Source organism: Zalophus californianus, chromosome 17, assembly GCF_009762305.2.
Source record: "Zalophus californianus isolate mZalCal1 chromosome 17, mZalCal1.pri.v2, whole genome shotgun sequence".
Taxonomy (NCBI): domain Eukaryota; kingdom Metazoa; phylum Chordata; class Mammalia; order Carnivora; family Otariidae; genus Zalophus; species Zalophus californianus.
Window position 1 is genome coordinate 42,521,775 of NC_045611.1, and position 27,941 is coordinate 42,549,715.

The 27,941-nt window shown below is 43.6% G+C and overlaps 1 protein-coding gene and 1 long non-coding RNA gene across 5 annotated transcripts in view; one reads left to right on the top strand and one right to left on the bottom strand.

Annotated features, from left to right (window-relative positions):
* Positions 1 to 351: 351 nt before the first annotated feature.
* Positions 352 to 18,021, bottom strand: LOC113935775. Its single transcript, XR_003524114.1, has 4 exons — positions 17,859 to 18,021; positions 13,336 to 13,359; positions 12,493 to 12,715; positions 352 to 396 (listed from the first exon to the last, which is right to left on the bottom strand). It is a non-coding gene; the product is annotated as an uncharacterized LOC113935775 (long non-coding RNA).
* Positions 17,006 to 27,941, top strand: part of LSM14A (LSM14A mRNA processing body assembly factor) — a 62,543-nt gene continuing 51,607 nt past the window's right edge. For 3 of the 4 annotated variants that reach the window (XM_027618224.2, XM_027618225.2, XM_035725057.1), the window contains exon 1: positions 17,007 to 17,306. In XM_027618224.2, coding sequence (XP_027474025.1) covers positions 17,186 to 17,306 — 121 coding nt within the window. In that variant the 5' untranslated portion in view covers positions 17,007 to 17,185. Of the gene's footprint in view, positions 17,307 to 27,941 lie in introns of all 4 variants that reach the window. The other variant, XM_027618223.2, reaches the window with a different exon arrangement.

Consider the following 27,941-nt stretch of genomic DNA (forward strand, 5'->3'; position numbering starts at 1 on the left):
TACAACACCGGAGCCTGACCAGTGTCCTCTGCTGCCATCTAGTGAAAGTTGATGGGAATGCAAACATTTTCTAAAGCGCCAGACGCAAGATTTTTAAAGCAGTAATTGGTTATTTTAAAAGGCCAAAGTACTTTCAGGATGGATAAAACCTTTGATTTACACAGCATATGGAGGGTGGGGGGGATTACTTTTCTAAAAAGCTTAAATTTCACTGTAGTATGTTCGGTTTGTTAAAAACGATCCTGTATGGGGCTCCTGGGTGGCTCAGTGGGTTACCTTCGGCTCTGGTCATGATCCCAGAGTCCTGGAATGGAGGCCCGCATCGGGCTCCCTGCTCAGCGGGGAGCCTGCTTCTCCTTCTTCCCCTCCTCCTGTTCCTGCTTGCTCTCTCTCTGTCTAAAAAAAAAAAAAAAAAAAAAAAAGATCATGTAATATCTATCATTTGTTGTAAAATTCCTAGAATTCCCAGAACAAAAAGGGTATTGTATGGACTATAAAGACAGATGGCCAAAGACCATTCCAGTTACATAGGGTATGGAGGGGACCTCCTTATTCCACTGGTAATATAAATTCTGGTGATCGAAAGACGTGCTAACTTATCTTGTTCTTTGTTAAAAGTTTTCAACAGGGGCGCCTGGGTGACTCAGTCAATTGAGCGTCTGACCCTTGATCTCAGCTCAGGTCTTGCTCTCAGGGTTGTGAGTTCAAGCCCCATGTTGGGCTCCACACTGGGCACAAAGCCTACTTTAAAAAAAAAAAGTGTTCGTAATATGAAAAAAAAGTGTTCAACAAGTCATGGGGGGTAGACTACTGGCAAAGGTTTAACAAAAGGCTTCTGCATGAGAATCTAATCCTAGGTTTATTTCCCTGAGAGTATATGTCAACTACATTGCTAGGCAATATTGCTAACAGGGTGCCTGGGTGGCTCAGTTGGTTGAGCAACTGCCCTCGGCTCAGGTCATGATCCTGGAGTCCCTGGATCGAGTCCCGCATCAGGCTCCCTGCTGGGCGGGGAGTCTGCTTCTCCCTCTGACCCTAACCCCTCTCAAGTGCTCTCTCTCAAATAAATAAATAAAATATTTTTTAAAAAATTGCTAACAGTAAAAAGATCATTGGTAAATGATCTGGACTGAAAGATAATTACCAGATGGGAAAACCACTGTTTGGGGTTTCCTGAGTGTAGAACTCTTGTAATTGGGCACGTCTCTTGCAGAGACCCTGGAAGCTATGCCTCTAGAATTGTGAGTTTACCTCCCGTGAGGTATGGGCATTTAAATTAGAGCAGCTCTCATAAAGGCCAGATGTGGATCTTGCCTCCTTGCACCCACAGAGTATACTGTGGCAAAGCACACTCGCTGCAAAGAGCCCCCGGAGCTGCCCTGCTGACTGCTGTGGTTCTTGCCCTCTACCCTTCTACTGGCTGAGTGTGGCCCGCGGTCATCTTGTGAGCCTGAATAAGCCTAAGAACACCCCTGACGGGCCTTGCATGGGTAATTACATCCACCGCCAAAAGGAGTTTTTTTCTTCTCCTTTCCATAACTACACTCATTTCCTTTTCATTCGTAATTTGTTATAATTTGTTGAATTATAGTGAATATAATGGTGGGGGAAAGGGGTTCAGTGAGTGAAGATGAGAGAGGGAAGGCCTTTTCCCCTCATTTTATTTTTTCACTTTTTATTATGAAATAATTTTAACTTCGAGAAAAGTTGCAAAAAGAACATAAAGAACTCCTAAAGGGGTGCCTGGCTGTCCCTGTCAGAAGAGCATACAACTCTCAATCTCTAGGTCATGAGTTTGAGCCGCACATCGGGAATAAATAAGACTTTAATGGGGGCACCTGGGTGGCTCAGTCGGTCAAGCGTCTGTCTTTAGCTTGGGTCGTGATCCCAGGGTCCTGGGATCGAGCCCCATGTCAGGCTCCCTGCTTGGTAGGGGGCCTGCTTCTCCCTCTCCCTCTGCCACTCCCCCTTGCTTGTGCTTGTGCTCTCCCTTTCTCTCAGTCAAATAAATAAAATCTTAAAAAAAAAAGACCTAGCAAGATTTCACAGATTCACTGTTAATATTTTGCCATATTTGCTGTATTTTATTTTTATTTTCTCTCTACATTTAGTGTTATTATTATTATTTGAGAGTAAGTTAGAACTGTCATATCCCTTTACTCTTAAATATTTTATTGTGAATTTCCTAAAAACAAGACACCTACTTGCATAATCTCAGTATAATTCTCAAAGTGAGAATTAACATTAATATAACACTATTACCTAATTGACAGACCTGTGAAAATTTCACCAATTATCCCAATATTGTACTTTATAGCGTATTTTTTCCTGGTCTTAGATCCAATCTTTTAGTCGTCACATTGCTTTTGGTTGTCTTGTCTCTTTATTCTTCTTTAGTTGGGAATAGCTCCTTAGCCCTTTTTTGTCTCCCATAGCATGGGAAGTTTGAAGAGTACAGGGCTTGTTTTGGCAGAATGCCTGTCCGTTTGGATTTGTCTGATGTTCCCTTATGGTCAGATTCAGGTTTGGGGCCCCACACTTCAGGGAACTCCACTCTGACCCTCCTCGAGCTATATCTCCCAAGTCTAGAGCCAAAGAGGCAACCCCATGAGAGCCTGCCTACTCCCCCTTCTAGACCAAATGTCAGCAAACCTTTTCTTTAAAGGAACAGAGAATAAATAGTTTAGGCTTTGCAGGCCCTAAGATCTCTACTGTAACTACTCAATTGTACCACTGTAGCAAAAAAGCAGCCATAGGGGCGCCTGGGTGGCTCACTCATTAAGCGTCTGCCTTCAGCTCAGGTCATGATCCCAGGGTCCTGGGATCAAGCGCCACATCGGGCTCCCTGCTCAGTGGGAAGCCTGCTTCTCCCTCTCCCACTCCCCCTGCTTGTGTTCCCTCTCTCGCTGTGTCTGTCTCTGTCAAATAAATAAAATCTTTAAAAAAAAAAAAAAGAAAGAAAGCAGCCATAGATAATATGCAAATGAATGAGTGTGGGTGGGACTCAAATAACATTTTATTTACAAAAACAGGCTGAGGGGGGCACCTGGGTGGCTCAGCTGTTTAAGGGTCCAACTCTTGGTTTCAGCTCAGGTCATGATCTCAGGGTTGTGAGACTGAGCCCCGCCAAGGGCTCTGAGCTTAACAGAGTCTGCTTGAGATTCTTTCCCTTTCCCTCTGTCCCACCCCCTGCTTTAGTGTGCTCCCTCTCTCTCTCTTCTCTCTCTAAAATAAATAAATAAATCTTAAAAAAACAAAAACAAAACAAAACATAAAACCAAGCATTGGGGGCACCTAGGTGCCTCAGTTGGTTAAGCAACCAACTATTGATCTCAGCTCAGGTCTTGATCTCAGGATTGTGAGTTCAAGCTGTGCATCGGGCTCCATGCTGGGTGTGGAGACTACTTAAAAAAAAAAAAAAAAAGAAGGCAGAGAGCCTAGATTTGGCCCAGGGGTATGGTTTACTGAGCCCTAATCTAATCCATGCCCTGGCCACCCAGAGCTCCAACGTGCCATACCCAAACAGACTCATGCCCACTGCCAGGGTTAGCCTGTGTGGGCCTCTCTTCCCCAAGTCTGCTGTCCTAAGGGTGTGTGCTTCCCTAGGCTTGAGTGACCAAAAGGTGGCAGTTTTGAGGAATACAAACAGATTGGAACACACAGTTGCATGTGAAGGGGAGGCCTTCCCTGTGTGGGAAAGGACTGGGAGTGGGAAGACATGGGGGGGTGGCCCACGGTGGGGGTTGGCTGTCCCCACTTCACCGTGTTCCAGCGTGTGACTCCAAGGAATCTGAGAATTTTACTTTTGAACCTGGCCTTGGTTTTGAACCAGCTTGGTTTGAAGGTATAGTTTATTCAGAGAAAAAGAACATATTTAACTTAACCATTTATTACTTGAACTGTAACTTTTAAACATTTAGATATATGGGACATGGTCTCCATTGATATTTTTTCCTTGCCCCATAATGCAAGGGGCAGCCTGTGCAAACATAAGAACACTTCTCAGAACAACCTCAGCCAGGCGGAACGGGTCCCCACCGATGCTCACCTGCAAAGGGAATCTGCAGGTGGCACCAATCTCCACATTGCCCCTGGGAGAGCCTGCAAGGATCTGAAGGCAATGCTGCACAGCCTCCTTTGCCTTCAGCCACAGGCCCCAGGCTCAGTGCTCATATTCTCAACAACAGAACGGTGATGACTCCACACTGGCCTGTCCCTCATTGTTCCTATCATATACTTCTGGAATTTCTTTTCTTTCCAGTTTATCTAACTAATTTCTTTGAACCTCTTGATATTTGATAGTACGTCTTGTGGCAGACTGAAGACCTCTGAGAGTTTGTATCCCTCTCTCGTTCATTTAACATACGGCCACCACCACCGTGACTATCACCATCTCTGTCATCATCACTGTTGCCATCACCATCACCACGGCCATGACCACCACCATGACCACCACTGTCACCACCATGACCACCACCACCACCACCATAAACCACCATGACCACCACCACCTTAACTACCACCACTGTCTCTGCTCAGCACAGAGGCTTTAAAGCACATTTCCCTCACCTGGCACACTCCAAAGCCAGAAGATATTGTAGGGGATTGCCTTCTTCCTGACACTAGTGCATACTCATGTCCAAGACACTTTGGGATTCCAACTAACTACGTAAATAAACACCAATATGGTGCCCAGATCTCATAAGTGGTGAAGTGTATCTGGAAAGATGACCAGTTCTTTAAAACGTTACCCCAATAAATACCTCTACTTTTTAATATTTTTTTAGAGGTAAGTGATGTGTATTGGTCTAAATATCATCATTTTCAATAAAGTAATACTTTCGGCAAGGCATCCAATAACATCTAAATTTAAGAATTACTGCTATGTAATTTACATAATGACTGGAATATAGTAACATATAATTTGCTGTTATATAATTTACTGTTCTGCTCATTTTTTTTACTTTTATTCTAAAATTGTTTTCTATAAACTCTGAAAGTTGTTCTATTGTAATCTGTTTCTTTTTATGATGCTTTCAATCTCCAGGAGAAGGCCATTTTATGAAAGTGTTTTGCAGTACTATATTGATGAGTTATTCTATCATTTTTATTTGCCAATAGTTACACCTATACTTATCATAATTTACTTATCTGTATCTTCAGTAACTCAGGTCACTGTCAGAACACATAAGATATGAGGTAGAGCAAAACGAGCAAAACGAATTTTGCACACAAAGATACAGAGCTGTATCAGTTACCAAGTGGATGACTTTCTCTTCTAGGTGCGGTAGACAGAACTGAGGTTTGGAATAAGCTGTGAGTGCTGGTCTTGGCTCAGCCATTAACCGCCTGAGGTCAAAACCACCACCTTCCCTGGCCCTCAGTTTTCTTCCCGCTGTAAAGAGAGGAGCATGATCACACTGGCTCTCTGCTCTGCAATGCAGGTCATCGGAAGATCAAATGATAAAATGCTTTATTACCAATACATTCATGGGCTGGTTGTTATCATTTCGTGGCATGTCAAAGCTGTCCGTGGGACCGTGATCCCTAATGCTGTGGTCGCATTACTTTTCTTTGACAGATGTTATCAGAACAGATAGCAGGCCTCTCTTTATTGGAATCCTACCTTGGGAATGAGTGCCTTCTTAAATTGTGTGTGTTGGGTGCCTGCCTTGCTCCACCCTAGATGTGGCCCTAGTGCCCTGGGAGAGATGCTTACAAAGCTTGCAGATACAGAATAAACCACTGGAGTTGTTTCCTGGCCTATCAAGCTCTGGTTACTGAAGCTCCATCACAGAGGGGTTGGCCTTCTGCATTCCTCTGTATTGAGCTAGCCATGGGCCTAGAAGTCATTAGATTTTAACCTGTGGCTGCCCATGGACTAAATCCCCCCTCTCCACAAACTTCACATCTATGCATACACTTTGGAAAAAAATCACAAGAGCAGCTATGAAGCTGTATTGTAGATTCTCTTTTGTTTTTTGGTGGGTTTTTGTTGTTGTTGTTGTTGTTGTTGTTTTGGCAGGGGAGAGCATGCAAGCAGGCAGGAGTGGGAGGGAGGGGCAGAGGGAAAGGGAGAGAGAGAATCTTAAGCTGACTCCATGCCCAGAATGGGACCCATCACGGGGCTCGATCTTACGACCCTGAGATCATGACTTGAGCCGAAATCCAGAGTCAGAGCCTTAACTGATTGAGCCACCCAGGTGCCCCTGTAGATTCTCTTTTGAATCTTGGACCTGGGGTTGATGTATCTCACCAAGTTGGGGGAATTTTGAACACTGGTATTTGGAATATATTTTCTACCCCGTTCTTTTTTTCGTCTCCTTTTGGGATTCCAAAGGCACATACAATAGACCCTTTGATATTGTCCCAAAGGTCACTGAGACTCTATTCATCTTCTTCAATCATTTTTTCCCTATATTTCATTTGAATAATTTCTACTGACATGTCTTCAAGTTGACTCTCTGGCACTCAGCAGTTCCATGTCTGCTCAATTAGGCCATCCAAGGGATGTTTTTGATTTCTGATAACTCTCAACCCTGGGCTTACTTGTAAGTCACGATCCTTTGGTTTTCAGTAGAAAGATGTAGGACTTCACTGAGCCCCTCCTACCTGTCAGGACTTGAACTTCAAACTAGTATAGACATTTCTGCCTAAAATTCTAGCCAAAACTTTCAACTGGGTTCCCTGAGGTCTTGCCATGTGCATGTTCCCTTTAGGAGTCAGCCAGAGATTACAGGGAATTTATATGCACATTTTATAGTTTCTCCCTATGACTCTCTTCTTTCTGGGCAGCCCCCCCTTCAATTCCCACCTGTTTTGGCAGCCCTAAAATCTAAGCTCCCTCTCTTCAGCTAATAAGACCTCCACTTGATATTTTAACTCTACTGGACCATGTCCCATGTGTTCCTGAGAACTGGAAGTGCCCTCCGAGGAAAAACCTAATAAATTGGAGCTAACCCTCTTTCCTTCCCTTCTTACAAGACTCATGTTCCCTTCAATTCCTGCCCACTTTAGGTTATTTGCCAGTGCCTTCAAGCAATAGCATTAAAAAATGTGGGGTTTTTTTGGGGGGGGGCGCCTGGGTGGCTCAGTCAGTTAAGCGTCTGCCTTCAGCTCAGGTCATGATCTCAGGGTCCTGGGATCGAGCCCCATAGCAGGCTCCTTGCTCAGCAGGGAGTCTGCTTCTCCCTCTCCCTCTGCCCCACCCCCTTCATGCTCTCTCTCTCTCCCTCTCTCCTCTCAAACAAATAAACAAAATCTTTAAAAAAATGTTTTTTGTCCAGGGCTAGTAAATGTTATCAACAGGTAAGTGGGTCCGATACAAGATACTGTCATTTCCAGAATTAAAACCCCACCTTCCATAGCATTTTACTTATTTTTTAATTTTTTAAAGGATTTATTTATTTATTTGAGAGGAAGAGAGAGAGAGAACCCAAGCGGGGAGAGGAGCAGAGGGAGAGAGAGTACTCAAGCAGACTCCCCGCTGAGTGCAGAGCCCAACACAGGGCTCGATCCCAGGACCCTCAAAACATGACCCGAGCTGAAACCAAGAGTCAGACGCTTAACCAACTGAGCCACCCAGGTGCCCCTCCATAGCATTTTAAAGGAGCTACTTTTTCTCTGACACTTAATTGTAATAAACTCATACACAGTGAAGATAGAAATCTTAACTATTTCCTTTCTTTAAAAAAAAGTTTTTGTTGTGGTACGCTATCCATAACATAAAATTAACCAATTTCACCATTTTAAGTGTGCAATTTAGCAGCATTAAGGGTATTGACACTGTTGGGCGCCTGGGTGGCTCAGTTGGTTAAGCCACCGCCTTCGGCTCAGGTCATGATCCTGGAGTCCCGGGATCGAGTCCCGCATCGGGCTCCCTGCTCAGCAGGGAGTCTGCTTCTCCCTCTGACCCTCCCCCCACTCATGTGCTTTCTCTCTCTCATTCTTTCTCTCAAATAAATAAATAAAATCTTAAAAAAAAAGGGGTATTGACACTGTTGTACAACCATCACCAGCACATCCAGAACTTTTTCCATCTTCCCAAACTGAAAACTCTGTACCCATTAAATAAATACTCCCCACTACCCCCTGCTCCAGCCCCTGGTAACAACCATGTTAACTTCTGTCTCTATGCATTTGACTACTTGAGGTACCTCATACAAGTAGAATCATACATTATTTGTCCTTTCGTTGGAATTTCCCCTTTTCAAAGTAAGTGAACTCCTGCTTAAAGATGACTGGATTTCTTTTGTTTTGTTTTGTTTTTTGTTTTTTAAGATGGCTGTTTAGGGGTGCCTGGGTGGCTCAGTCGGTTGAGCGTCTGACTTCAGCTCAGGTCATGATCTCAGGGTCCTGGGATCAAGTCCAGCATCGGGCTCCTTGCTCAGCAAGGAGCCTGCTTCTCCCTCTGCCTGCTGCTCCCCCTGTTTGTGCTCACTCTCTCTCTCTCTCTCTGGCAAATAAGTAAATAAAATATTTTTTAAAAAAAAAAGATGGCTAATCCCACCTTTTTATCTCCATGCTCTCCCAATACCCTACTAAAATAATCGTAAGGGATGTAAAAGGTACAAATCCACAACAAGAGATGGGACTTTCAATAGAAATCAAGAAATAAGGGCGCCTGGGTGGCTCAGTTGGTTAGGCAACTGCCTTCGGCTCAGGTCATGATCCTGGAGTCCCTGGATCGAGTCCCACATCAGGCTCTCTGCTTGGCAGGGAGTCTGCTTCTCCCTCTGACCCTCCCCCCTCTCATGTGCTCTCTCTCATTCTCTCGCTCGCAAATAAATAAAAATCTTTAAAAAAAAAAAAGAAATCAAGAAATAAGACATTTCAGCAGACTTATTGAAGATATGAAATAGAGGATGGACACAAAGAACAAATATTGTATGATTCCCCTTATATGAGGTACCTGGAGTAGTCAAATCATAGTCACAGAAGATAGAATGGTGGTTGCCAGGGGCTATGGGGAGGGGTGAACAGGGAGGCATTGTTTAATAGGTACAGAGTTTCAGTTTGAGTAGATGGAAAAGGTCTGGAGGTGGATGGTGGTGAGGGTTGTATAACACCGTGAACGTAGTTAATGCCACTGAGCCATATTCTTAAAGATGGTGGAAACAGTAAATTGTATTAATGTTTATTTTACCCTACGTACACACAAAAATAGAGAATGGAGGTAACCGCTAAAGCCAAGTACAGGAGGCCAAAGACTGGAATGCATACGGTGGGGGGGGGAGGGAAACGGCAGTCAAGCAGGGAGCAAATCATCCCTGGGACCCCCAAGTGGCTCGTGTCATATAAATACCCAGTACGACAAAGGGTAGGAATAAGACAGGGCTGAGCCTTACCCTCTCCCCACCACTCTGAACAAACAGCCATGTGATGGCTTGACATGGCACCCCACGCCCAGAAAAATGGCAGAGGTTCTTCTCTAAAAAAGTATTGAACATCCCCGAACTCCCACAGTCTTTTAGAGGTCTGCCAGTTAAATGTCTAAGAGAGTGGCTTCCCACCTGATGACCCTAAGTGAAGTCGTTCAGTCTGAGTCCACTGCAAGCAGAGAGGCCCCATAACAGAGAGGATTTATGATCTGGTTCTCCTATGTGCTCCAGTAGTCACCAGAGTTGGATGAAAGCCCCCAAAATAAAGACTCACTCGAAGACAAGCACACAAAACGTACACCCAAGAGGTGAGGGGCATCCTCATACAATGCAACTGTCAATAAAGCAAAGGCTATACATAGAACAAGGCACCACCCGGACATAAGGGGCCCACCTAAAGACGCATGCAGCCTCAGTCCCGCATGACGGAAATAAAGGCAACTCGGGAATGGAAAAGAAGTTTAAAATACCTCTAAGTACTACCCCCGTGAGAGAAACCTTCATTTAACATAGCTAGAAATTAAGATAATGTCTAAAATGGATGAATCAAGACCTGGTGATGTAAGCATATTATTTAGAGAAACCACCAAGAGAAACAGCCGAATGAGTTAAAAGTGGTTGCCTCCATAGGACCACGGCGGGGGAGAGGTAGGCTGGGAATAATTGCTATCCAATATAAGCCCTTCTGCATGATTCGATGGTTTAACCTTATGCATGTATTAGCAGCACTTTGATTTTTTTTTTTAAGAAAATGCCTGGAAGGTTTTGTTTTTGTTTTGTTTGGTTTTTTTTTCTCGTGTAGCATTGTTTCATTCTGGAATTTTCCAATTAAGCTTTTGGCTAAACACATACATATGATAATGATAATTATTCAGGAATCAGGAGGTTTGTAAAAACGTTGTGTGCTATTAGAGTAATCAAGCTCAGCTCTAACACATCTTGGCTTTTCAGGATAATTAGACGACACTGGAGGCCCAGATGGGGTGAATGAGAAAGCCATGGGTGTCTGCCACATAGTAACAAGAAAACATCACCCAGAACTACTCAACTGACAATTGAAATTTGCATGTTAACTTAGTACACAACAAGAAATGAATAAAAAATGCCCGGATTTGAGGCAAAACGTTTCACTTTAAAAACCAAACATAGAACATAGGTGTGATAACGAAGCTCCTACACAACTCATTTTAAGCCCTCAAGTATCAAAATAGAATCTGTAGGGCGCCTGGGTGGCTCAGTTGGTTAAGCGACTGCCTTCGGCTCAGGTCATGATCCTGGAGGCCTGGGATCGAGTCCCACATCGGGCTCCCTGCTCAGCAGGGTGTCTGCTTCTCCCTCTGACCCTCCTCCCTCTCATGCTCTCTGTCTCTCATTCTCTCTCTGTCAAATAAATAAAATATTTTTAAAAATTAAAAAAATAGAATCTGTAAAGCTAGAAGTGGCTCCCTCCATATCTCCTATTTTTTAAAAAGGTCACCTTCTACTGTGAGCATCTTTCTTGAAAATTCACAAAACACCAAAAAATCATGTGTCTATTAATTCACCCAACAGAAATGTTTTGCATGTCTGCACAAGGTCCTGAGTTGGTACTAAGAATGCAGAGGCGACAAGGCATATACAGTCCCTGCTATCAGCACAACTTACCGCCTCGGGTAAGGAGATGGATACAGAACTAGGCAATTCACCTCAACGTGATTAGCTCAACGGCAGAATTAGCACAGTTTGGATCGGATCGTATGGACCGAGCAACTGTCTTAGACAGCCTCTCTCGGGACAGCAGTGAGAAGGCCCTGGGACTGGATATCTAGACGAGGAGCCTCAGGGAAAAGACTTCAGAGGGAGAAGAATTCCAGAGAAATCTAATGTGGCTTCCGGAACCGAGGGACGAAAGCTGGAGGGTAGAGACAATGAAAGAGGACTTTAACTGCCTCCAATTTTGACCTCAAACTTTCTAATTCGATTCTTCTTTCCAGCCTGTCCCTTGGCTCAGGTGGAAGACCCTGTGGGCAAAGCATCCCGTACTGGGAAACAAAACTACCCCCTCAAGCAATAAGGACTGTCCTGAGCCAGCAGACCCTGCCCAGGACTGTCTCTAAGATAGTGATCCATTTGGGCGCCTGGGTGGCTCAGTCATAACGCGTCTGCCTTTGGCTCAGGTCATGATCCCAGAGCCCTGGGATCGAGTCCCGCATCGGGCTCTCCCTCTCCCACTCCCGCTGCTTGTGTTTCTGCCCTCACTGTCTCTCTCTGTCAAATAAATAAATAAATAAATCTTTAAAAAAAAAAAAAGACAGTGATCCATTTGAGCTTCACTGCCTACCTGCTCACACCCACCCACCTTTGTCCCACATTTTCCTAATAAACCTGGAAGTATTTTCTGCACTTTGGAGATAATCTTTGAGACCCTAGTCTGCTGTCTTCCCCGGGGTTGGCCTCACTGAAGTGAAGTCCTTTCTCGCTTCCCCACCACCCATCTCGTGCCTTTGGATTTCGTCAGCGGTGAGTGGCCAAACCCGGTCTGAGACACCACCACCTCCCACCCGCCCACCAGGGATTGTGCACCACCCCAACTGACTACAAGAGCAGACAGCAGAGGGGTTAGAGTTCAGACAGGAGAATTAAGCAGGAGCCAGTTCACACAACAGACCCTAGGTTATTCTAAGGTCATAGAGCTGCAAGGAGTCATTGAAGGTTTTTTGGGATAGGGCTTGAGGGCCAGGTCTGGCATCATAAGATTTGCATTTTAGAAAGATTTTCTTTGGATAAATTCATTAGAGACTAGTTTCTATTATTTTGCTTACTTTCCAGTCACACACACTTCTTACCCATTTCTGTTGTTTGTTGTTAAGGTCATTGGACAGATATTTGAGTAATGGTAAGATTAATAATATAACTAGGGGCGCCTGGGTGGCTCAGTCGGGTAAGAGTCTGACTCTTGATCTTGGTTCAGGTCATGAGCTCAGGGTCGTGAGGTCGAGCCCTGCCTCAGGCTCCTCGCTGGGCATGGAGTCTGCTGGAGATTCTCTCTCTCAAAATAAATAAATAAAAATATTTTTAAAAAAGATTAATGCAACTAATTATAGAGTGTTATTAAGTTTACAAAGCACTTTACCGTATGCACTCTCATGGCAGGTACTTAGGAGGTAAAGGGTATAGACTGAGATTTCCAGGTATCACCACTCTTCCACCTTGTGTCCACGGAAGATACTGATAACCAATCATGGCACAAAGTCCTGATGGTTTCAGACACATCCTCAGAATTGTCAACACAAATTTCCAGGCAAGCAGTGCCATCTACTTGAGTTGTCCTCTGATGAAAAATTCCATCTGCCATCCTAGAATGAGGTAAAGCACATCCATTATAGAATCATACTGATGAGGTTGAAATTCATGATTTCCCATCTTAGTGTTGGATCTAAGTTACTTGATATCCCTGAGCCTCAGTTTCCTCATTTAAAAATAAGAAGGGCGCCTGGGTGGCTCAGTTGGTTGAGTGGCCGACTCTTGATTTCAGCTCAGGTCATGATCTCAGGGTAGTGAGATCGAGCCCTGACTCAGGCTCAGGGCTCAGCAGGGAGTCGGCTTGAGGATTCTCTCTCCCCCTCTCCCTCTGCCCCTCCCCCCATCTCAATAAATAAATCTTTTTTAAAAATTAGAAATAAAAACATGTTATTCAGAGCTACTATTCATTAAAAGGCAGCAAATAGGGGCACCTGGGTGACTCAGTCAGTTAAGCGCCTGACTTCGGCTCAGGTCATGATCTCAGGGTCCTGGGATGGATCCCTGAGTTGGGGGGGGGGGTCCCTGCTCAGTGGGGAGTCTGCTTGTTCCTCTGCCTCTCCCCCTGCTCATGCTCTCTCATGCTCTCTTGCTCTCTCTCAAATGAATAAAATCTTTTTAAGAAGATAAAAATAAAAGGGAGCAAACAATGAAATTGTATCATCTGTGCACTTACCTATGGAAATTCAATGATCATGCTCTGAAAAGAGAGAGGGAGAGAGACGGAAATCAGTCACAATTTCACATAATGTACTGGCACTGCAAAGCAAACATGGGACCATCAATTAGTCTCAGTTTTGATGTGTAGCTCATAGAATGAGCATCTCACTGCACAGAGAGTGGTTCTTTGAAGGGATATATTTTCCAAAAACATAAGCCTTAAATGCAAGCCAACAATGTCATATTACTTAACGAAAAGGCTAGCAGTCTATCCCAACTCTAGAATAAAAACTGACTGGGAGGGCTCTCTAAGGATAAAATGGACATATGCCTAATGGATATATATGACCAAAAAAAAACTCCCAAATTCCACTTCCAATTAGATTGAAAAGGTCACAGCAGACAATCACTTCCCCTGTAATAATGGGGGGGAGAGGGAGAGAATGGGTAAAGTAAAATATGTTTCTTTTTACAGATATCACAAAGTAGTCTAAAGGAACTAAATTCTGGAGAAGGGGGACAAGACTTCATAGATGAGAAGAGATTAGTGGCTACCGGGGGCATTTACCGCATCTGGGCATGGGCAGGCAAATAACGGGGCCTGCCACAGTCAGAGGGCTCTGCGTGGCTAAGAAGAAACTACTAATACTTTAAACATCTCTATGGGGTAAAGCAACAGATAATAGATGAAAATTCAAAACACAGAGCTAGTCTTCCTCTTTGGTTAAATGGGTGGCAGTGCAGAAGCCCGGGGCCTGAACTGAAAGACATCATCATCTCCTGATGCTTGGGTCCAGGTCCTACTAGAAGGGGAAGCCTACAAGACACACAGATCATATCTTGCCCTCAAGGCATTTGAAGCCCTGGTGAACTTGTTATACTGTGATTTATAATACATATATGGTCTTCATCCTGTTTCTGGAACAGAGCTCCTAAAACACTTGGAATTTCCTAAGTAATGATAGTGATAAAGTTGTCTTCTTGTATGTTAATGAGGTAACTTCTAGAAAGCGCCTAAGAATGGAGGCCGATCGCCAGTGCAGTGGACCTGGTAATTACAGGGTTAGACCTCTCAGTGCCACCCTCCCACTCTCTACCCCCCACTCCCAACCTCCAGGGAGGCAAGAGAGTCTGGAGATTGAATCAATGGCCAATGGCCAATGAGTTAACCAACCATGTCTGTGTAATGAAGCTTCCATAATAACCCAAAAGGATGGGGTTTTGAGAGTTTCCAGGTTGGTGAAGATGTAGAGATGCAGGGAGGATGGCATGCCTAGAGAGGGCATGAAAGCTCCAGGCCCCTCTCCATATACCTTGCCCTGTGCATCTCTTCCGTCTGGCTATTCCTGGGTTATATCCTTTTATGATAAACCAGTGACCTAGTAAGTAAAATGTTTCTCTAGTTCTGTGAGTCACTCTAGCAAATGAATTGAACCCAAGAAAGGGGGTTGTGGGAACTTCTGATTAATAGCCAGTTGGTCAGAAGTATGGTAACAACCTGGACTTGTGACTGAGTCTGAAGTCCAAGGGGGCTGGGGGGTCGTTGGAGCCCCCAGTCTGTAGCTGGTTGGTTGGAAGCACAGGTGATAACCTGGGCTTGTGATTGGCATCTGAAAGGGGGGTAGTCTTGTAGGACTGAGACCTCAACCTGTGGGATCTGATGCTATCTCTGTGTAGATAGTGTCAGAATTGAGTTGAATTATAGGACACCCCAGCTGGTGTCCAAGAATCGCTTGTTGGTATGGAAATCCCTATACACACATTGGAATTGGGATCTTGTGGCTCTTAAGCAGGAGAGCAACATGGGATTTGGGTTTTTGGAAGCCATGGTAAATGAAACATGTCACAGTTCTCAACTGTTTTCTAGCACACAAGGTGGAGATTCATATACATAATATACTATGGGCTATCACACTGATCAGCTACAATTATGCATAGTTCCTGGTGCCATAGGGTGCGGGAAACCATGAGTTGCAAGACATTAACTAGAGGCAACAAGATTGGTGATCCATGGAGTGTATCTAGAGGAGTACTCTTGGTTTCAGTATTGGATACCTGGTTGAGTCCTGGGGCCAGTGATGGGAATGAGGAGCATGGATAAAGGGCAGGTTTATTTGGGGAAAGGAAGGGTACAGATGCAGATAATTTTGAACATGTTGAGTTGGAAGTGCCTGTGAGACACACCCCCAACAACTGCATCTAGAAAGTACATAGTTTGTGTGACAAGGGAGTCAGGAGATCCGGAAGGAAGATGTAAATTTGGGAATCACCAGCTTTGAGGGAAAAGGATGGGCTCAGGAAGCATCCAAAGCTAAGCTAGGTTCCAGGCCCGGAAGGGAAAGGAATGAACACGAGTAAGAGTTCAATTCCCCGTCAGGAAGCCGGTACTGAAGCAGGTTATCTCATAGCCTTCCTTTGAAGCCATTGTGCACCAGGCTCAACACAACCTCTAGTCTTCTTTCCTGCCTCCCACTCTCCGCGTTGCCGCGCTTCTGGGTGAAGAAGGGGTGGCTAAAACAGAATGGTGAAATGAGACAACAAGGGGCTAAATCATACATGTTTTTATAAAGCCTACGTAAAGAGTCTGGCTTTCACTCTGTGTGACAAAAGGATCACTGGGGAGAGGAGTATTGAGTAGAGGAAGGACGTGATTTGACTTAGATTTTGGCAAGATCCCTCTGGCTGCTGTGTGGAGAATTAACTACTTGGGGCAAGAAGAGAGGTAGAGGGAACTTTTAGGAGGCAATTGCAGTAACCCTGGGCAGGGTAAGTAGGGTTTGTTGTAGAGGGGTAGGGATGGAGATGGTGAGAAGTGATCAGATTCAGTTTATATTTTATAGATGGAAAGGACAGGATTTGCAATCAGAACAGATTTCGGGGTGAGAGAGAAGTCAAGGATGACTCCAAGGATGAGCAGTTGAATAAATGGTACCAGTTACCTCAGTGGTGAATAGTGGGCAAAGATTAATTTTAGAGGGAAAATCGGGAGCATTGCTTTGGAGACACAGAGTTAATTAGATGCCGATTGGACATCCAACTAGAGAGGCTGAGGAGACTATGGCTTATATGAATCCAGAGTTCACAGAATTGATCAAAGCAGCAGACAAATGCTTGGGAATGGTCTGTGTAGAGTGGCATTGAAAGCCACGAGTCTAGATGAGACCATCTCAAAAAAAGTGTTGGACAAAGTCCCAGCTCCAGCAGCTGCGAAGGGGAGTAGAGGAGGGGACTTTGTTGGGTTATGGGATGCTGTAATGGGGTCTTGAGAGCTTCAAGAGGGGCACAGTAGCCTCAAAGGGGGAAGGACCGGGCCTTAAAGGGGCTCGCCAGGAGCTCAGAGGCGGATGGGCCACTTTCCAGGCTGAGATCCGCATTAGCGGACATGGGATGCCAAGACAAAATACGACGGGTCTGGAAATGGCGGAGGCCGCAGGTGAGGTCAAGAGGGCCGCGCGCGCCTCCACTCCAGCCCACCGTGTCGTGGCGACACGAGGTACTTCGCCTCTCCCTGAATCGCCTCTCAAGCGGCGCGAGCACCGCTGCCCCGAACTAGGCCAAGAGACACCAGCGGCACTACCGCGACCGCCCGGTAAGGATGAGCCGCCCGCAGCCGGCCGAGTCTCGCGAGAGCGCGGCCTCGCCAGCCCAGCATGCCCCGCGCCGCCGCCGCTGCCGCCTCCGCCGCCGCCGCGCCGCGGCTTGAGGGCGGGAGGCTGGGGGAGGGTAGCGGAGCCGGCGCCGCCGCCATGTTGGGTCTGAGGCGGCTGCTGTAGGCGCCGACGGAGCGAGCGGGCTTGCGGAGCGGCGACAGCGGCGTGGGATCTGCCTCTCTGCGAGCGGCCCGGAGCGGCGGCGGCGGCGGCGCCATGAGCGGGGGCACCCCTTACATTGGCAGCAAGATCAGCCTTATCTCCAAGGCGGAGATCCGCTACGAGGGCATCCTCTACACCATCGACACCGAGAACTCCACCGTAGCCCTCGCCAAAGGTACGCCGGGGCGGGCCTCGGGGTGGGGTGCTGCGCCCGGCTCTCGGCCCGCGGCCTCCTCGCTCCCTCCTTGCCCCCGCCGTGGTCCTCCCGGAGGCCGCTCCCTTCCCTCCCTCCGGGCCCGGGCGTCGCGGGCCGGGCCGCGGCCTCCCCCGGGCTTCCTGGCTTCTACCCCGAAGGTCCGCGCCTTCAATCCGGGAACTACAGGACCGAGAGCTGGGCGGGCGGGGCGGCCCTGAAGTCCGAGAACGGGCCGGAGAACACGGAGAGACGTGTCTTCCAACTCCGAAATTCGGGGGTTCTGTCGTCTTGCCACAAAACAAAGCCTGAGTATTCAAAGAATTTTTCCGCCTAGCTCGAGTTAGGTGATTTGTTGATTCTAAGGCACCTATTTTCTCACGTTCTTAATTTCGATTCGTTACGGTATTCATCAGGTGAACTGTTAAGTAATGTGCCAAAACTTTGGGTTTGCTCAGCGACGCAGACGGTCTCCAAATGCCACCGGTACCATCGAGCAGATTGCATCCCACTTGTCTCCTACGTGGTATTTACCTGTTAAACCGGAATCCTTCTCAAAGGCTGTTGTGCAACCATCTCTTTTAAAAACGCTTGCGCTTCTCGCATCGACCCTGTTTCTGGAAAGCCGGTGGGGAGGAGGGGTCAAGCTTGATCCAGGACCCTGGTTCCCAAGGCAGATCTGAGTAGTCCGTGGGCGCTGACCTGTCCCTGTGGAGGCTCCCTGGGATGGCGAGTTCTGGGCGTTGAGGAGGAAAGTGTCGTACGCGTAGTATATTTCATTAAGCGTTGCCCAGTCTGAATGGGTTTTGTTTCCGTTCACACGTGCTGTGCTTTCGCTCCGCCAGAAAACCAGGAAGAAAATAAACTTTAGCTCCTGCTCTTAAAACAAATCTCATAAGTTTGAAACACTTAGCAGAGGGTGGCGAGCTAACGAAGGTAGCTTTCCAGTACATCTAGTAGAGTTTTGGAATGAATACCGGCGTAGAGACAGGTTCAGGGCTAGGAAGAAATTTCCTAAATCTGTAAAAAGAAGAAAAATTTAATCTATAACTAGAAGGAGAGTCATTTCACAGTATCACACAAGTATTTAGTGACATTTTTGAGGTCCTTTTTATTTTTTTTTAAGATTTTATTTTATTTATTTGACAGAGCACAAGCAGGGGGGAGCGGCAGGCAGGCAGAGGGAGGGGGAGAAGCAGACTCTGCCGAGCGAGGAGCCCGATGCGGAGCTCAATCCCAGGATCCTGGGAGCATAACCTGAGCCGAAGGCAGACGCTTAACCGACTGAGCCACCTATGCGGCCCTTGGGGTCCTTTTTAATGACACTCGGGTTGGGACAAATTTTATACCCGAGTAAGGAGTCTTAATTTTATTTATTTTTTTAAATCTTCGCTTCTTTTCCACTCTCACCCCATGGATATTTAGCTGTATAGTGTCTTAGTTTTTATGGCTTTATGAAATTATTAAAAAGGCTTTCTAAAGTTCTTGGTGAGAACCACATACAGTATTTTTCATTAAAGTCATTTAGTAACTTTTAAAAAAGCATTGTTTTACCTAATCTGAATTTTAAGGTATCTTGCCAGCTTAGTGACTTACTGAGTTGACTGTACTTTTACTCCTCACAATGAAAAAAAATGTACATTTTTGAGATTTCTGATGTATTAACTTTTTTTTTTTTTTAAGATTTTTATTCATCCATTTATTTGACAGAGAGACAGAGGTCACAAGTAGGCAGACAGGCAGGCAGAGGGAGAGGGAGAAGCAGGCTCCCCACCGAGCAGGGAGCCCGCCGCGGGGCTCGATCCCAGGACCCTGAGATCATGACCTGAGCCAAAGGCAGACGCCTAACCGACTGAACCACCCAGGCGCCCCTAACTTTAGCCTTTTAAAAATCTTTGAATATATCATTTTATACAGGAAAACAAAAAGTCTATATTGATAATGAGCCACATTTAAAAAATGTGGCTTTTCAGCTTCTAGTCAATAAACTGCCATTTTATTAGTCTGTAATAGTTCAGTTCATATGCCAATTTGTTCCTTGTATCACGACTTGATAAATAACAAGTACAGCAATGAAAATATTTTTTTAAATCATTGAATGTATATCTGTACTTATGGCTTTGATAATTAATCCCACATAGATAATATATGCTTTTCTTAAGCAGTAGAAGTTAGTTAATATGTAACAGAGGTTTGGGAATCCAATTGTATTTGCAGAAACTGAAGTTACCAAATTTTGGTAGCTTATTCTACTTAGCAGTATCTAATCTAAAACTCCTATATAGCTATCCAGTCAACACCGGGCACTTCAAATTTCAGAATTAGAAGTGGGGTGTTTGGTCTTAAAATTTTAGAATTTATATGACTTGTGATGTAATTTGATATCTGATATTCCACCTTTTTCAAAATTTGGAGGAGAAATGGCAGTCTAACAGATTAAAGCCAAACTTTATTTATGGAGTTTAGAACACAATATGTATTTGCATTTAGAGATCCCTGTTATCTTTGTGAACTATCAATTGAGTTAATCTCTTCAAATGACATTCTTAGAATTCTCTTTTGGAAGTTAATTTTTTTCCCCTCTGGGAAGAGTTTTTTTCCCCCTTTTATTGTGAAATACCCCACATGTTGAAAAGATACATAGATAAGAATGAAATATTTTTAAACAGAGATCGTTGTAACTACCACCCAGGGCAAGACAGACATTGCCAGCATCCCAGAATCCTCCCACTCCCTGCATCTTCCCATCACCACTACTACCCACTTAAGCTGGATATAAACATTATTTAACATTTATAGTCTTATCACTTAAGTTTACATCCCTAAATAATAGAGTTTACGTTTTGTCCTTTTTTAACTCTATATAAATGGAATCATCTTGTATATATTTGATTTTGTTTTGTTGTGGCATAGTATTTCATGAGGAATATAACAAGTTTATTCTGCATTTGTTTTTAATATTCTACAGTTAATGTTTAAATTGTTTACAGTTTTTGCTATTGTGAACAGTGCCTTTGTGAACATTTGTGTTTAAGTGCACTGATGCCTGTTTGTGTACTTTTCTTGAGGGTGTATATTTGAATTGAAGGATCATGGGGAATGTGTGTCTTTACCTTTATTAGGTAATGCCAAGTAGTTTCATTGTTGTTGTTTACTAGTTTTTATTTCAGTTACTAGTATATGAGAGTTCTAGTTCCACATCCCTTACCAACAGTAATACTTAGTACCAGAGATTTTAATCCTTTCCAGTCTGGTGAGTGTGATTGTACCTGGCTTTAATCTTCCTGATTACTAATGAGCTGAACACTTTCTCATATCCTAGTCATTTGGATTTCACCTTTCATGAAATGCCTTTGAAATCTTTTGCCCATTTTACTACTGAAATATGGGTCTTTTTCTAGAGTTCAGTATTCTGAGTACGAATCCTTTGCTGGGTATATCTGTTGCAAATATCTTTTCCCATTTAATGGTTTCTTTTGGTGAACAGAAGTTCATTTTAATGTAGGCATGTTTATTCCTCTTATTTATGGCTGGTGTTTCTTTTTTTTTCTTTTAAGGAATTTTCCCCTACCCCAAGGTCATGAAGATACTTTGATTACTTTTTCAGAACTTTTTTGTTTTCCCTTTTCACTTAAATTTAGTAAGGGATTCACTTGGTTTACATGATCCAGATTAAAACTTAGGTCCTTTACTTGGATGTTACTTAAAATTTAAATTCATGTGGAACTATACAATGCTCTTAAAATTTTGGATTAGTTATATTTGATATGGTATATAGTTATGGTGACCATATGGCCTGGTTTACCCTGGTGGAAGGTCCTTGTTTGTGCCTGTTGTTATGGCATAATTATTAAAACATCCCTTTTCGGGTGCCTGGGTGGCTCAGTCGTTAAGCATCTGCCTTCAGCTCAGGTCATGATCCCAGGGTCCTGGGATCGAGTCCCGCCGGCTTCTCCCTCTCCTTCCTGCTTGTGCTCTCTCTTGCTATCTCTGTCTCTCTCTCTCTCAAATAAATAAAACCTTTTTTTAAAAAATAAAAAAAAAACTTAAAAAAATAAAAATAAAGCATCCCTTTTCTCTCTTGAAAATGTTCCAGTTTAGGTAATAAATTGTATGATCACACTAAATATAATCAAAAGCCCAATCCCAGAGGTAGTAACTAACTGGGTGATGTCCTTTATTTTCTGCTAGAGATTTCACAGACTAGCTCTAGCTCTGTAAAGGTAATATTGAAGTAAGTTTGATGGGCTTTGATACACAGAATCTTCTATATGAATGTCAAGGAGTCTTTTTTTTTTTTTTTTAAGATTTTATTTATTTATTTGAGAGAGAGAGAAACAGTATGAGAGGGGAGAAGGTCAGAGGGAGAAGCACGCTCCCCGCTGAGCCGGGAGCCTGATGTGGGACTCCATATGGGACTCCATCCCAGGACTCCGGGATCATGACCTGAGCCGAAGGCAGTCGCTTAACCAACTGAGCCACCCAGGCGCCCCATGAATGTCAAGGAGTCTTAAAGGCAACCTAGTAAGAGACTGATGTCAGTCTATTAAGTATGTTAATAGATCATTTGGTCTGTAGTTTGTCTCTTGGAGTCTTTGTCACAGCTCTGAGTTTATTTTCTTCCTAACACTGATTATGACCTGCATGTAATCTTTGCTTATTTGCATGTGTTTATTGTCACCTTCCCTCCCCCCTCTCCCTGAGCTCCTGGGAGAACGAATGTTTAATGAATAAATGGAAATGATTTAACATTTTAGTTGATTAATCTTGTAGAAATCTCTTGGGGAATCTCCAAATAGTACTTTCCACGTTCACAATTGTATATCTCTTTAAAATTGAAATGCTTAAGATATGTTGCCCCCCGACCCTGCCTCCAATAGTGAGAGATTTTGGAGAATAGAAGTGCAGGAGGATAAAATCTTACAACAAAACTGACATTGTTAGGGAGATGGAGTTTTTACCTTATGACTCAGGCTCGTTTATAATTTTCATTTAAAATTTAAGGGAAGAATTAGTTCAGGATGTTTGAGGGAATTGGAAGTGGTGGCATGCATGAATAGTTTGTAGAATATTTCCAATTACTGTATATTCAAACCTATGTCTGTGAATATGATGCCCAAGCACATACTAGAGTGTGGATAGCAAGAGATTGCCCACAGGATGGAAGTTTCACGAATGCAGAGTTTTTGTCTCATTCGCTCCTCTATCCTTGGTGCCTAGAACAGTGCCTTGACATAGCAAGCCCCTCGTAAATATTTGAATAAATGAAAGGATAGTTGTAGTTATCGAAGATTTCTAATTATGGGAATTTCAAAGTTGGAGAAAGTATATATTTCCCATAAGTGTTATGTTTGTAGATTTCTACAATATTTAAATAAAATGGGCTAAAATGAGTGAAATTCTCATGTAATATATATTAAGGTAGCTATACCGGGAAAATTCACCACTCAAATGAAAACCGGGTTGCCACTGCATTAGAAAAAGAGACTTTGTGAAGAAGAATGATTAATAAGCCAGCTGCTTTTAAAATGATTTGTCCTTAAAATCAAGGCATTCGTAGTGGAGTATCAAAGCTGGTCATGGATCATTTACTTAAGTCAGCTGCTGAGTCCTGCCCATTGGTATACCTTAGCCACTTCTTGATTGTTAATTAGCCACATACTCATAAACTCCATTGAGTGAGTAGGAGAGCTTTGTAGGATGAATGAAATTCCTGTGAAGTGCTTTATTGGTTTTCTGCGTTCTCACATGAGTTGGGGACCTAATCTAGCAATTCACAAAATCACTACCTAAAATGTCAAAGATCTGGTAACACTTCAAGCTGCAGTTTCTTTTGGTTGCCCTGTTTAGTGAGGTTGCCAGAACTTGGAGCCTTGGAAACAGTTTATTGTTGCTCTACAGTCCACAGAAATATTTAGTAATTTGGGGAGTCTGAAGTCAGTGCCAGAAACTAACTACATTTTCCAGTGGAGTAAGATAAGCTGTGGCTTTCTGAATCAGAAGTAGAGAAAACAGCATAAAGCCTGAAGAAGATAATAATAGAAGGACAGAAATAGGAAGAGTAAAGAAATTTTATCTGTGCTTGACACATAGCAAGAGTTTTATAAGTGTTTATAACTCAGTGCCAAAGTAATAATACCAGTAACTGCAGGTGGTTTAACTTGAGTTTACTACTCCATGGTAGAAGATGCCCTCTACAGGAACAATTTACCTTTTTATTTCTCTACGCTTTACATTAAGAGAGAAGCACATGTGTGCACGTGGGGGAGGGGCAGAGGGAGCCGGGGAGAGAGAATCTTAAGCTGGCTCTAAGCTCCTGGAGCCCGACCACAGGGCTTGATCTCACAACCCTGCGATCATGACCTGAGTGGAAATCAAGAGTCCGACAATTAACTGACTGAGCCACCCAGGCACCCCTGAAGTAATACTTTAATTAGCCATATTAAAATCTAGGTATCATTGAAGTAAGTTTTTTAATGGATGAAGTGTGAGTTTGTAAAATATTTTATTTACGGGGATGTTATTCTAGTTTTGTTTTTTGTGTTTTTTTTTAAGATTTATTTATTTATTTGGAGTGGGAGCAGAGGGAGAGGGAGAATGAGAGAGAATAGAATCTCATGCAGACTCCCTGCGGGGCTCGATCTCAGCCCTGAAATCATGACTTGAGTGGAAATCAAGAGTCCAGCGCTTAACCGACTGAGCCACCCAGGCACCCCTCTTATTCTAGTTTTGTAGGGTGTTTATTTCTCAAAGAAAATGTGACCCAAAAGGCCAGTTGGAATGCTTAGTAGCTCTTTGGCCTTGGACACGTTATTTAACCCCTAGTTTTAACTTGTTCTTTTTTTTTTTTAAGTTTTTTTTTGATAGACACAGCGAGAGAGGGAACACAAGTGGGGGGAGCGGGAGAGGGAGAAGCAGGCTTCCCGCCGAGCAGGGAGCCTGATGCGGGGCTCAGTCCCAGGACCCTGGGATCATGACCTGAGCCGAAGGCAGACACTTAACGACTGAGCCACCCAGGCACCCCTCAACTTGTTCTTTTAACTACAGATAATGCCCATCATTCAGTCATTCTGAGAATTAAATGAGGTAGTATCAAAAGTGACTAGTTTATTGTAGGTGCTTAATGAAGAGTAACTCATTGTTATTTCCAGCAACCATCTCCATCTCTGTCTCTCTAGACCTGAACTCCATAAGTCATTCAGACCTACTGCAATCTACAGTCTGTTGAACTTACTACCTTCCACATCCCCCTCATGGCTTTACTCGTCCCTCTTTATCCTGTTTAAATTCCATGAGCAGTTACAATCAGTACTTAGCATAAACCTAACCCCTCTGCGCTTCTGCTTTCTTGTGCAAGCTTAGAGAAACCATAGTCCTGATTATATCAACACAGACATGCTGACCAGTTTCACTCTAAATTTACCTTCACTAACCTCATCAGTCATGATTACTTTCCTGCAGTCATACTGTATTTCCATAGTCTACTCATTCCATTTTTTTGCATGACTCTTTCATTCCTTCTGTTTTCCTCCTCCAATATCTCCTACCCATCTTCACTTTCAGCCTGTGAACCTTGCTTCCTATTTAATTGAGGAAAGAATAGCAAGCAGAAGAGAATTTTGATTAACTCATCCCATAACCCCACATATACCCAGTTACTCACATCTGTGCTCCACACCTCTACTTTTTCACTGGTCAGTGTAGAGAAAGTGTTCTTTCTTCTCTATCAGACCACCCTTCCCCTTATGCAGATTTCATCACCTCTTGATTTGAGGTCGTTGCTTTAGCAATTCTCTGCTCTGTTCTGTGAATTCAGTTTTTCCTTCTCTACGAGATCTTTCCTGTCTATGTGGAAATATGATGCTAACTCACGCATCTTAAGAACAAGCAACAAGAGAACACTCCTATTTTTTTTTAAACACTACTACTCTTAACTGTTTCTTCTATCACCCCATTTCTATCCTTCCCTTTACACCCACACTCCTTGAAGGAGCTGTCCACACCACTTACTTATATTATTTTTTGAACCCAGTTTATTTAGGTTTTTATTTGCACAGATGACAGACTTCTTACCAAGATCACCAAAGACTTCCGTGTTGCTAAATCCAATGGTTGGTTCTTATCCTCAGTCTGCTTGACCAGTCACCAATATATGGCACAGTTGGGCTGTTCTCCTTGAAATACATTATTCACTTGACATTATCCTGGTTTTCTCTCATACCTCACTGGTTGCGTCTCAGTCTCTTTTGTTGATTCTTCAACTCTTAAACCTCCAAATGTTGGCAAGCTCAAGGTCTCATTCTCTGTTTCTGTGTGTGTGTGTGTCTTTCACTGTATCTTTTAAAAAATTTATTTTACCATCTGCACTTTTCTCTTGATAATCTCGTGCAGTTCCTGGCTTTGAATACTCCCTGTACATTATTGACTCCTATCTCCAGACTGGACCTCCTCACTTGTATACCCAACTGCCTCCTTAACACCATCACCTGGAGAAATGTCCATTAGGTGTCTCACATACCTGTTTCTCCATCTAAGTGAATGACAGTTCATCCTTTTAGTTGGTAAGTCCAAAAACCTTTGAATCATCCTTAATTCTTCTGTTCTTCTCACACTTCATATGCATTTTTAGTCCTATCACCTCTATTTTGAAAATATATCCAAAATTTGACCCCTTACTGCCTCCACTGCTCTTTTGGTTTATTATCTCTCACCAGACTTCAGAGACACTCAAGCACTCGTATTTCAATGTTGGCCTCTTATTTCATTCTCTTTTCACCCCCAGTTGTGTTTTGAGTGCATCTTTACCATTTAAAAACAAAAACAAAAACTACATGGAATGTGTGGGTGGCAAGTTTTTTTAGTGAGCCTGTGTTTTTCTTAATTACTTGGCTGATTATATCATTCTGAATTCAGAATTTTTTTTTTTTAAGATTTATTTATTTGAGAGAGAGTGCCTGCAAGGGGTGGGGGCGAGAGGGAGAGTATCCTCAAGCAGATTCCCTGCTGGGCAGGGAGCCTGGCGCAGGACTCGATCCCAGAACCCATGAGATCATGACCTGAGCTGAAACCGATTTGGACGCTTAACCAGCTGAGCCACTCAGGCACCCCAAGAATCTTTTTCTATAAAACTTTGAGGGTGTTGGTTTGTTGTATTCTAACATTCTGGCGTTGCTGATGCCAATCTGATTCTTAGTCACTTTTCTCTCCAGAAGCTTTATTCTTAGAGTTCAGAAACATTACCACACTGATTCCTGAGTAGTTCTCCGTGGACCTTATAAATCCGAAGATTCCAGTTATCTTTAACCTAATAAATTCTGTCTGCCTTAGATTAGTTTCTGTTCCTCCATTCCTCACCCATGTTTGTTTTGAATTCCTCTTGAATGCAATATTGTGTGTGTGTGTGTGTGTATAAATATTTTTTTCTGTTATTTTCATCTATGTCTCTTGGTTTTATAGTTTAGAAGATTAAAATATAAAACGAACTGCAAGGGGCGCCTGGGTGGCTCAGTCATTAAGCTTCTGCCTTCGGCTCAGGTCATGATCCCAGGGTTCTGGGATCGAGCCCCGCATCGGGCTCCCTGATCCGCGGGAAGCCTGCTGCTTCCTCTCCCACTCCCCCTGCTTGTGTTCCCTCTCTCGCTGTGTCTCTCTCTGTCAAATAAATAAAATCTTTAAAAAACAAAAAACTACAAGAAAGAAATCACAACTGAAAGCAGCTTAAAGAGTAAAGATTAAATTTAGACTGCAGGTTGGACAAGCTTTTACTTTTACTTGCTGTTGATAAATCCTACTAAAACTATATGCAAGGGACTTTTTTGTTTTAGGCCTAAAACCATAAAGGACAAGGTAGATTGGGAAAGGAGATAAGAGCAACAAAGTATTGGAATTTGGAAAGCAAATGGATGAATTTAAATGACTTAGAAGAGTTGAGAAAGCTATAACCTAAATAGATAGTGGGTTAAGCCAAGAACTAACACCAGTTGCAATGGAAACTAGAAGACTATGAAGTAATGAGGACTGAAGATGGAGTTCAAAACTGGAAGATTAACTCAAAATTTGTTTTAATTGGTCAGATTTCCAATCCCCTTTTGCATTTCACACAACTGGATAGCTACTCTTCTCCAGTACTGGTACTCTCTGGAGAGGGTAAAGTAGAGTTTCTGGGGAAATGTGGGCACCGTTAAGAACAGGGGTACTTCAACACTAAAAACAGCTTGGAGCAAATGGGGCATAGAAGCAGCTCGCATCTGCCTGGTGCTTATTATTTTATAAGCTATTCATTCAGGAGAATTACTGAGCACCTACTATGGCTACATGCTAGACAGTATGCTAAGTGCAAGAAACAAAAGAGCATTAGAGACAAGATTCTTGAGAAGATAGCATTTAAGATGCAGCCTGACAGATAATTACAGTTAGCCACATGAAGAGGATATCTAGGAGTAAGTATCTGGTCCCAGGCCACAGAGATTTTGCAGTCTATCAGGGAACAACTAGAGCCCAGACTTTTATCCTGACCCATAACACCTTGCAGCTCACACTTAACTCTCATTCAGGTCCTCAGGTCAGTCACGTTCCTTCAGATTTGAGGCCTTTTCACAAGGTGCCTTTGAATTGGAG